The sequence below is a fragment of the Lynx canadensis genome, chromosome C2, assembly GCF_007474595.2.
Source record: "Lynx canadensis isolate LIC74 chromosome C2, mLynCan4.pri.v2, whole genome shotgun sequence".
Taxonomy (NCBI): Eukaryota; Metazoa; Chordata; class Mammalia; order Carnivora; family Felidae; genus Lynx; species Lynx canadensis.
The window spans coordinates 78,149,004-78,160,005 of record NC_044311.2 but is presented as its reverse complement, the minus strand read 5'-3'; the positions used below and the strand labels follow the sequence as shown (position 1 = coordinate 78,160,005).

The 11,002-nt window shown below is 49.8% G+C and overlaps 1 protein-coding gene across 1 annotated transcript; it reads right to left on the bottom strand.

The window, feature by feature from the left end:
- Window positions 1-1,700: 1,700 nt before the first annotated feature.
- On the bottom strand, window positions 1,701-8,979 carry AHSG (alpha 2-HS glycoprotein). The gene is made up of 7 exons (XM_030330261.1): window positions 8,674-8,979; window positions 6,232-6,342; window positions 5,775-5,859; window positions 5,240-5,403; window positions 4,286-4,387; window positions 3,069-3,152; window positions 1,701-2,423 (listed from the first exon to the last, which is right to left on the bottom strand). Exons 1-7 carry the CDS (start codon window positions 8,884-8,886, stop codon window positions 2,097-2,099), a joined length of 1,086 nt encoding a protein of 361 aa, XP_030186121.1. The 5' UTR covers window positions 8,887-8,979; the 3' UTR covers window positions 1,701-2,096.
- Between the last annotated feature and the right edge of the window lie 2,023 nt (window positions 8,980-11,002).

The window sequence follows — 11,002 nt, the reverse complement described above, 5'->3', positions numbered from 1 at the left end:
TCAACCACCTGCCCTGGAAAACACTAGTTCTCCGTGTGCTCCCTCAGAGCAATACCTGTGTAGCAAGGGTGGAAAGCGCATGAGTCCTTTTCAGGATCCTCTTGCAAGCTCCCTTAAGGAAGGACCAGACTCCTTGGCAGACTTGTTCAAACCCTCCTGTTCCCAGCTCTCTACTAAATCTCTCTCCTGGCACCCTGCCCCATCATCTCCTCTGTCTTTCTTCTTCCCTGTCTTCCCGTAGTGTGCCCTAAATATGCTTAAAAATCCTCATTCCTGAAAAGGAAATCTTCCCTCGACCCAGTTATATTTTTGGATTACATCCTATCTCTCCCACTCTTCACCATCAACCTGCTTGAAAGAGGAGAATGCACGTGCCCCTCTATTTCCTGATCATATCCCACCAGTCAACCCTCTGAAGGCAGGCTTTGACACTCATCCTCCTAATGAAACCACATCTGCCAGGGGTCACCATGACCTCCAAATCATCAACTAACCTGTGGATTTTTCTCAGTCCTCATTCGTGTTGCTCTTTCTGCAGCATTCAGCCCAGTTGACCATACCTTCCTCATCTTCCCAGGCTTCTGAAATACGTAGTGGTTTTCCTGCCTTCCTGGCCATTCCTTCTGGTTACTGGAATATTGGCAAAACCTCTAGGCAAGAGTAATATGGTATCAGCCCTTGATCCAGTCTCCTGGTTCAAGGGAAGCAACTCAACTGTTTGTTTTTTTGTCCTTAGCACCTTTTATTGAAGTATAATCTCCCCTTTAAAATTCTGTCTGGATGGGCCTATTATTTAGGCGGTGCAGAACCACCTAATGGTGGTAGACAAAACGTTGAAATTGTCTAGACACCATTCTGTTATATGCACTGTTAATTCCTTTATGCAATCTGAGCACTTGGATAGTATCTACAAACATTCACTGGATTTACCTGTCCAGGTATCCCTCCTGTATTCATACTATAAACCAGAGCTTTAACTTGAAGTCTTAGAATGGATTGGCTCGAAAGACCAGTCCTCTATCACAGAATGAAGTGGATACAGTACCATCAACAGTTATTTTAAACATAAATGAAGAGATAGGGGAGCCTGGGTGGCTCAGTTGGTTAAGCGTCTGACTCTTGATTTCGGGTCAGGTCATGATCTCAGTCATGAGATTGAGCCTCATGTCAAGCTCTGTGCTCAGCATGGAGCCTGCTTAAGATTCTCTCTCTCCCCGTCCTTCCTCCTGCTTGTGTGTGCTTGTGTGCTTGTGTCTCTCTCTCCCTGTCCTTCCCCTGCTTGTGTGTGCTTTCTCCTTCTCTCTCTCTCTCTCTCTCAAAAAAAAAAAAAATAATAATAATGAAGAGATATGTTTAAAGTGAGGCTCCTGTGTTAATTGCAGACCACCCCTTACCTGGATATTGGGGAAAACCAATAGTTGGTTTGTACAAAGTTCAGGCCTTGGGTCCTCCTTTAGCAACATTTTCTGACTCTTATGAAATGAAAAGAATGATTTTCTCATAAGGAAATGAGCACGTTCTATGACCTGTGAGCAGATCCTGGTCTCATCATTTTTCTTGCGCAAGTAATACGGCTGATTTTTGTTCCATTTTATTTCTGTTTTCATTTTGATTTTGCTTAGGGACATTCGTGATGTGTTTGTTTTGAAGACAGACCACACATGTGAGCCTGGAGGGAATAGGCAATAATCATGACCACATTTCAGCTTAGAACCTTCTCTAATAAGGAAGGTCCTTCAGTCACTTTTATTTATAAGCTAATATTAGGCTGACAAGAGCACCTCTCAAAGTCACAGTTCCAACCATTTTTGTGAGGTCAAAGAAGACAGAGAACACAATGGTAGCGGCCGAGCGTCAAAACAATGACGATCAAGTTGCCAGCCTTATACCTTCCATGACACAGAACTGCCACCACCCCCTTCCCCCCGCCCCCACTTCCATCCTCTGAAAAATGAAGAGGAGTTGGGATTGAAGACTTGATATTCATCTAGACCAGTGTAGCACCTGCTTTGATAGCAAACGAGGCCCCACCCATACCCAGACTTGGACAATAATGGTGGCTATGTTCCTGGGCCAAATCTTTTCATCTCTGACATCTAGATCTTGAAGTGTCTGATTCTCCCTGGGCAAGGACGGACCACTGGACCAGCAGCGACAGGAACGCTAGGCTGCGCCACATTGGGTACTTTGCCCACGTGGACTGCTTCTCCTGAGGCTGACTCCACTGAGGCCACACCCATGAAGGCATGGCGCAAGTCGTAGTGGGCCCGGTGTCCCGGCAGGGGTGCCTGGGGGGCTGCCACCACCACAGGTCCCACCACCAGGGCAGCTGCAGGCGGGTCAGCCGGAGAAGGTGCAGGTACAGCTGAGTCTGCCACGGGGGACGCTTCAGTGCCATCTGGTTGGGGTTGCAGGAGCACAGGCTGGAGAGGGGACCATTTCTACATGTTAGCTACCTTTCTCCTCCCAAGCAAGGCCCCCCACGCTTTTGGATGGAATCCCACCCAATTCTCTCAAAGTAATAATTTTCATTTGCAAGGAATCTGGCAAAAAAAAAAAAAAAGAACTACCTAGGTGCAAAGGATTGTCATCAGAGCCACAAGGGAGGGGTAACTGGCCTCTGGTAGCCCCTTTCTCACCAATTATCTTGGGATCAGTGGACTCACACATCCACCCCACAAGCAAAAGCATCCTGCCTTATAGCTTTTCCCAGCGGTGTCCCCCTCCTTATCATCTACACCTGCAGCCACTGGGAGCTTCCAGGCATATCTGGCCACCTGTTCTGTGCCGCTCAGAATACCACCCCCACCCCCTGCAAATAGAAAGGCTCACTTGTCAACCGCTCCCCAGGATGGGCTCTACCCTGCAGCCACTAGCTCCTGGGAGGGGGAGGCATGGCTAAAACACGCTTCTATTTGTTGATGATTACATATACCCCACAGCTACTTATACTGTGGGGCTCAGAAGGGCAGGGTAGCAAATGCCCTGTAATTACTAACACACTGCGTAACTGTTAAGGCATCACTGTATTCTGAAGATGAGGGCAGGTATATCCATGATGCCCTTACCTGTGTCTGGAACATGGTGCAGGTCACTGCAACATCTTCCCCACCCACCTTCTCAGTGAGTGTTGCCTTACAGAAGCCATATTGCTGCCCACAGAAAGAGAGAAGCTATTGGAACTGGTTTAAAAAGCGGATTTTCTCCCCCAAAGTTTCACTGACACTCCAACAAGTCAGAGGGGAAAAAACTAAATGCTTAATCCTTTAACATTTTTTCCCCTGAAGTATTCTAGTTTCTGTCTCTAGAAGATAGGCAGTATGTAACTCTAAGCAGAAGGTTGGAAATACAGGTATGCTCTGAGATTGTAAGAGATCACCCATAATCCCAGAAGGAGTGGTGACCCAGGAGAACTTCTGTTAACATATATGTATTCCCTTCTTATTTTTAAATATATTAAAAAATCACTTAAAAATTAGGATCATTGTGAAGCGCCTGAATGGCTCAGTCGGTTAAGCATCTGACTCTTGATTTCCGCCCAGGTCATGATCTCACAGTTCGTGGGATTGAGCCCTGCGTCAGGCCCTGCACAGTCAACGCTTGGGATTCTCTCTCCCTCTCTCTCTCTCTGTCCTTCCTCCACTCTCTCTCTCTTTCTCTCTCAAAATAAATAAATAAACTTAAAAAAATTAGGATCATTGTGACTACGCCATTTTGTCTCCCGTTTTTCACTCACTATAATAACATTTTCTTCTATCATTCATTATTCTTTTAAAACGTATTTTTTAAAGATCTGTATAATTTTCTATTTACATGTTGTTCCATGATCCCCTCCTGTTGGACATTTGAGTCTTTTGGGGGTCATTTTGAATCCGTGATGAATCATCTTATTAGGTCTATTCCTGGCAAACATTTCTGGTGATCTCTTTAGGATAAATTCCTAGACGTGGACATTACCGCACTGTGGACTTGAAAGGTTTCATATCAGAGGTGTATCTAGAAAATCTACAACACACTCCTGGCAGCCGGGCATGACCCAGCCTCATTAGGAAACAGCCTCTGCCTTTCTCCTACCTCCAGGGACCTCCAGTGGGTGAGATGACTTGGTGACAGCCCGTGAGGGGGAAGGCCACGTTACAGAGGAGGGCCTGGCATGACCCAGCCCCCCAGGGAGAGGGTATTCTTCACTGTGACCTCTTGCTCCCCAGCCCCCCAACACCAATTGCTCCGAGGATCCTCTGTGCTACAACCAGTTCGGCCATCCCCGGGCCCCCGGCCTGCTCACCTTTTCTGCCAGCAGGTTGCACTTAGCTGGATCCGTGACCTCTGCAGCAACACAGTCAGTGGCAGCCACCGCAAACTCCACGTACGTGGAAGGCGGAAGAGGCTGATGGGAACAAATGAAAATGCATGTGAGGCCACGTGACTCAACCAGAAAAGGCAGGGAAGGAGAGGCCGGAGGGAAGCAGCCAGGGCTGTGTTGTTGCACACTCCCGGGAACAACATTCGCGTGGACTCCACCGCGTGGCCGGGAAACATGGCCCCGGTGGCTTACCCAGGGCGGTTACCCTGGGACGCTCACACTGATAAAATAACGCTATTTGGTGTAGTTTGGGGTGGGGGTGTTGGGAGAACCACGGATCCCGATTAATTAGCCTCCCCACCTATACCTGTCATGTATTGCCAAGGATGCCGCCGCTGGCAGCCGGGAGGCCCCATTTCTCAAATACCAGAATTCTGTGGCGCTCCGGTGTGCTGAGCGGTCCACTGTGCGGTTCGGTGTGTTTCAGTGATTCAAAGGGCATTGTGGGATCCTGCCACTGCATGCCCACCTTTCTAAGCCTCAACTAGGAGAGGGCCGTGGCTGATGGGTGGCGAGGCGTGATAAAGACGTGGCGCCCTGGGAATTTAGAGCGAGCGCTTCTGGATAATGTCGAAACTCCCACTCGCTGCACAGCGAGCCCTGGTGTTATAGCTAGTACTGAGGAAGCCAGGGCAGACAGCGGCTGTCAGAGTGACTCAGCAGGGGTGACGTACCGAGGGTTCTTTGGGTCCTCGGGACACCCGGCGTCCTCATATCGCTCATACTCCTAAGGATACTTTCTTCCCTTTTTCTCACCACCCACCTTGCCTTCCTGTCACTGCCTCTGCACCTGCTCCGTCCCTCCCCGCTGTTTCACCACCTACATTCCCCAAGTGCCACCAAACCGCCCCGTCTGTCCGAGGGCCTCAGTCTTACCACAAGTTGAGCCCGGGAGACTTCCACAAGCTGAAAATAGGAGCCATTGCTCTGAGTGTTGAACGCGGTCAGGGCAACCTCTACTGCGTGCACTACCTTGGTGTCGTTCAGCGGGGCCAGCAGGGGGCACTGTGGGCACACCTTGCGCACGTCCTCCGCAGAGTCTACGCCCAGAGAGAAATCGAATCTGGGTTGTAATTCTCCACAGCGTTCACCCCAGCTCTGCTTATTTTGCAAGGCCTAGGACATGCTCCAAATGGCTTCAGGTGTTTTCTCTGCTTCTTACTAAACCTTCAGGTGGCTCCTGTCATGCTGACATTTCGGCAGGAGCCCCTCTCGCCAAGGGGCAATTTCCACCTCCAGTGACAACAGCTCCTTAAAAAAACAGTTTTACAATTCCAGATCCCGGGAGATTTGGCCCCTTCTTTTCCTCACCAACAAGGAAGCCCAAACTAGTTACACTGAAAACAACGCAGGTCCTTTCCTCACTCCACAAGGTAAAAATAAGAACAATAATCATCATCATCATCTCTACCTGGACTGGAATCACATTTTGCAAACAACACGGTAAACTGGCCATCCTGTTTCAGCACCTGGAAATCACAGTCCCCTTCCACAGCCTGGAGAAATAAACCCACAGTGAAGCCTCAGAAGGAGGGCTGGCCTTTCATTTTCCACTGGGATCCCGGGGCTGGGGTGCGGGGCGCTCCCTCAGACGTGGTTGTCAAAGATGAGCCTCATGAAATCACCTTGACCCGGTGACACTGACATACGGTGTTCACTGGTGTGGGGGAAGGGCTACAACAAGAGGGCTCAACTGTTGTAAGACTCAGCCCCAGAGAAGGCAGCATCCAATGGTAATTTTAGCGACTGCACGCTGGCTAGCCATGAAGGCAGGCTGGGGAGCTGGGCAACACGGGGCCTGCACTTTGCAGAACCACCAGGGACCTGGCTGGGGCACCACCTGCAATCACTCTAAACGGGGCACTCACATGCTCCGTCAGTTGTCTCACGGTGCAGTTTGCCACGGGGGTGGGGTCCCGTATGTAGCACGTGGTTTCCAGCGTGTCTATTTCGAGCTCAAACACCTCCCCCATTGGCCGCTGTGGAGACACAGAATGAAGCAGTGAGCGGCCTGATCCCGTTGCGCGGGCGAGAGCGTGAGCACCCAGCGGGCTGGAAGTAACGCCTGTTGGAGAGGCGAGGGACAGGTCATTGCTACTGTTAGTCTGCACCTCCACCGAGCTCTGACCTGGCCTGTGGGCAGGACAGGGACCAGGGCTTCTCAGGTCTACTTCTGTCGGCTGCGCGAGCTCAGACGGTGTTTGCAAGGAAGAAGGGACCGTGGCCTTGGACGGGTTGATGGAACCACAGTCATCACCCTGAGCTCTACTTGGAAGCTAAACGGGAGCACTGACTGATACTTCACTTTGAAAATTTCACGCTTCGATCGGCGCTTTGAAAAAAAAAAATCAGCTTTCGTTTTTTCTCAATCAAGTGATAAAGTAAGGTGGTGTAGGATAATATCTTACCTTTATGGTCTCTCCTGTATCTGCTCCATCCCTCCCTCTGCTTCTTTCTGCTTTCCCTCTCATCATCTAATTTCCCTCCTTCTCCATTTTCTTTTCCTTCCTAAAGGAAAAATTGTCCTTGGCGGTTTGTCATGGGGCTTGCCTAGTTGCTTCCCTCTACTGCCCCCTGCTGGAGACGAAGGGGAAGCGCTAGCCTCCCTCTGAGACTGCGGAAGCTGTGAGTTGCTGTTACGTCTAGAAGGAATAGCAAGGAAGGCAGATAGGGGAGCCCTGAAACTCCTTGTGGTTATTCTTGCCAGTTCATCTGTTTCTGTATCCTTTCTGCAAAGGCTGGAAAATCCAGAATATACAAGTATGTTTTTTTTTTTCTTTTAGCCCAGCTCTGATTGCCTCTCATTTAGTTCTGCCTGACTCGCTACTACCTGAAACCTAGGGATCTCTTTGCCAAGGAGAAGCTGTGTTTTATGATGTGCAGATGTGCCCAAATTAAACGTCCTGAAGACACTCACAGCTGCAGAAATAGAAGCAGGTACTCCTGGGTTTCTCTAGGAAAGCACCTGTCAAGCTCTGCCTTTAGTGAAGATTGCAACCTCCGTTCCTTACTTTTCCCTCAAATGCTTATGTTGTGTGTTATTTCCCCTGACCTCGTGGGTGTTTCCTCTGAACCACCACTGGGCGTCAGTACAGTTGCAGCCCTCCTAAAATCCATCCTGATGTCTAATATTTGTCCCACCGTGAGATCAGAGGTTAGTCCCGACATCCAGATACTTACCTTATTCCCTCCTTTGGGTTGTAAATATCTTGTAGGTTGTAAATACCTTGTAAATATCTTGGGTTGTAAATATCTTGTACCTTATTCCCTCCTTTGGGTTGTAAATATCTTGTAAATATCTTTCGTGTTTGAGCTCAAAAGAAAAACTTTCTCACTTTTATGTTAGGTTGAACCATTAAAATGCCAATATTTGACTGGTTTTAATATACAAAAGTAGAAATTTCTTATGGTTCAGCTTAATATCTCTCATGGCACGTGACACTGGTTCCTGCCCATGAAAGGCTTGTATTCAATTGTTTGCTGCAAGAATCACCCTTCATCAGATATAAAATCTAATTCAAAATAGGCAGTAGACATATACCTTTTCCCCATTGCCCCAAATCTCTCGACTCTTCCACAAGCCATATTTTCCAGCTTAATCTTTATTGTCACTGGCTTCAGACTGCATCAGTTACTTGTCTAGCTTGTGAAGAGGTAAACGCCATTCGTGCCAAGATTTCTTTCTGAGAGGTGGGCACCTCTCTTTGGGAGGTAACTCGTGTAGAGGAAGGAACATGGGTTCAGAATCAAATCCCAGCCCAATGTTTGCAAGTTATATGATCCTGAACAACAACAAAATGCCCTAATGTCAGAGGCTCGGGTTTCTCTCATGTAAGACAAGGACAATACCTACCACACAGGACTGGGGGCTGGGAGGGAGTAAGGAGATCGTGTATGGGAAGGGGCCTGGCGCACAGTAGATGGCTGTCAAATGCTAGTTTCATTCATTCTCAGTCTTCATCCAGAGAAACGGAAGCAAAGAAAGAGAAGTGATTTCCAATCGGCCAGAATCCTGCATCTTGTGCATAGAGTTTTCTAGCAAGCCGCACTTTCTACCTGTGCTGTTCAAAATATTCCTCGAAGCCCTTCTTGTCCCACACACCTCCTCACCCCCATCCAGCACCCTCTGAGACCCATGACCACAGCTCAGAATGTCTCGCTCCCCCACTTGCCCCCTCCCTCACTCCTGAGAAGAAATCAGAGAGTTTGACCCTCTGCAGTTTCATTGTGTTGGGAGATGTGATCTTTGAGACACCCAGCTGAGCTCCACACATGGGTTCTTTCGGCTCAGACACAGAAGGCTCACTTACCCGAGGCCACACCTTCACTTTGTCAATCTGGTTCAAGGTGTGCTTGTAGCCCTGAAGAACGTTGTTATTTATGTAGTCCACGGCCACCAGGGCTGCTTGCTCTGTTTCTGGGTCATCACAGTCCAGTTCCCTATAAACCAGACCTGGTATATGCGGGGCAGCATGGCAGCCCCAGAGCTGAGCAAGGCAAAGGAGCAGGGCGAGGGACTTCATGGCTGCTCCAGAGGGACCCTAGCAGGTGGGCAGATGGCTGGAAGCCTCAGGACCAACCCAGGGGCTCTGCTCTGAAAAGTAGACCAATGGAGGGCCAAAGGCTTTATTTATCTGTCAGAACCTGCCGGGGGAATTGCATAAGGACGTGGGATGATTTCTGTTCTGGTTCCAAGTAAACCCTTGCAAACATCAGCCCCGGAAAAGCAAACAGGTTAGGACATCTCTGGTCCCCAAGAAATCTGCCAAAGTCAATGCTGCTGGGGGCAGGTGGAAGGGGGTGGGGAGATGCTCCGGAGTCAGCTTGGAACACAGAGGAGAGGAGGTGTGCACCAAGGCAAGGTGAGGAGGGGCCGGCACAGCCAGCCCTGAAGTACTGTGGGTTCAGCAGAGGAAGTGCCCTCTACTGAGATCTGAGCATGGCATGGGGCCCGTGAGGGGAAAGTAGGGCCCGGCAGCAAAGTGATAAAGTCGTCTAATATGAAAGAGACTTATCTCCTCCTGGAGGGAGAACGAGGCCCACAGATGTAGCAAAGATACAGGTGATCCAGAGTGAGCAGGGAGAGCTTTGGGAGATGCTGAGACCTTGGGTAAGGTCCTTGAAGAAAAGAAGGGAGGAAGGGAAAGATTTCTGCCTGAAGTGTGGAACAGGGGTGAGAGGAGGGTTCCCTGCGGCAGGGCGGGGTGGGCTGCCCTTTCAGAACGCACGGCCTGGGCCCTGGGTAGCTGGATGCCATTGGCACCTCGGCCAGTTCACAAGTGCGCGGAGGGGAGCCCTGGTCTAACAGAAACTCCCTTGGCCAAACTCTGGGCTTGAGTCCCACGCTGCAGGCTGAGCTGCTTTGGGGGCAGCTAAGAATACAAACACTTCCATGATGCCCTTCACAGCCTTAGCTGAATTAAGGTCCTGACGGCCAGAGCCCAGGGCCACAGTGTGGGTTCCAGGCCCTGCTCATAAGTGGCCCTTGCCAATCCCAGTGGAGGGTGGGAAAATATCGCAGAGAGACCTGGCTGGGTTTAGCCTGGAGCAAAGAAGCCCTAACATGAAGACCTACCTGTTCTTCACATGTTTAGAGGTCACCATTATGTGGTAGACAGATTTACCCAGTTGTCTGAGTAGTGTTTCAGAGAACAACACTTCATTTTCTTGGGCGGCGGGGGGGGGGGGTAAGAAGGAGACCTTCTACAAGGAAGCTTATCCATATCAATTTTCTGGGAGCTTGGAGGTAAGTAAGGGGGATATATGACATGGCCAAGAAGGCAACCGTAAGGACTGTTGGCACACTCCCTCCCAAGTGCTCACACCATCCTGTAGAATCTTCATGACAAACGCTCAGAAGCTGTGGTCGGGACTCCACGTTCTCTCTGAGAGCGGCATCCTGGCTCTTAGAGACACAACACAACCTCTGGTCATCTGGCAAGTTGATCCTCAGGACCAAGGGTGACCTTTCATCCACCTTCTGCCCTATTTCCTTCAGGGCTTTGACTCATGAGCACCTCTGTGTGGGCGCAGTGCTTTTCTTTTAAATAATCTTTTAAGATACAAAATGCGGCCATCACTAAAAACTGGGAAGTCAGAAAAATATATGCAGTGAGTACGTAGTTCGTATGTCAGAAGCTCGAGTGTATAAAATCTAAATGTATCCCCCCCCCCCACACACACTGGAATTTCTGAGTCTGAGCCCCCTTTTGTGAAATTTAACCCAGTCAGTTATAGGTGGCCTTATTTCTCGGCTGCTTAGTTGCAGCCCAGTCCCATTTAGGTTTGCCCCTTATGCTGCTTCTGGCCCCCCGGGGTTAGAAGGAAGCCTGAGTGGGGAGGGGGAGACTTAGGCATTACCCTTTAGTTAAGGGCAGAGAGAGGCGTCCGCCTTTGCCTGTGCTGTAAGGGTCTGCGCTGGCCCCTTCGGCCAGGTGACCCATCTCATCTGGTCCTCAGGCACAGCCAGCTGGCCTGTCCACCCACGAGCTAGCTAATGTCCTGCTGGCCTCATCTCGTCCTTAACAAGATGTCCCTCCTGCATCCTGTGATCAGGCGTCCCTTTGTCTCAGCCCTGGGACCCTTCCTAAACCAGAGGCCTTTTCTCAGCTAAGTACTACCCCCTTCTTTAAGCTTTGG

Coding starts and splice junctions, on each gene's coding strand:
- AHSG (XM_030330261.1), bottom strand. CDS start 8,886: ATGAAGTCCCTCGCCCTGCTCCTTTGCCTTGCTCAGCTCTGGGGCTGC. Junction 4,388..5,239: donor TCTCCCGGGCTCAACTTGTG/GTAAGACTGAGG, acceptor TGTTCCCATCAG/CCTCTTCCGCCTTCCACGTA. Junction 2,424..3,068: donor GCACCATGTTCCAGACACAG/GTAAGGGCATCA, acceptor TCCCCTCTCCAG/CCTGTGCTCCTGCAACCCCA.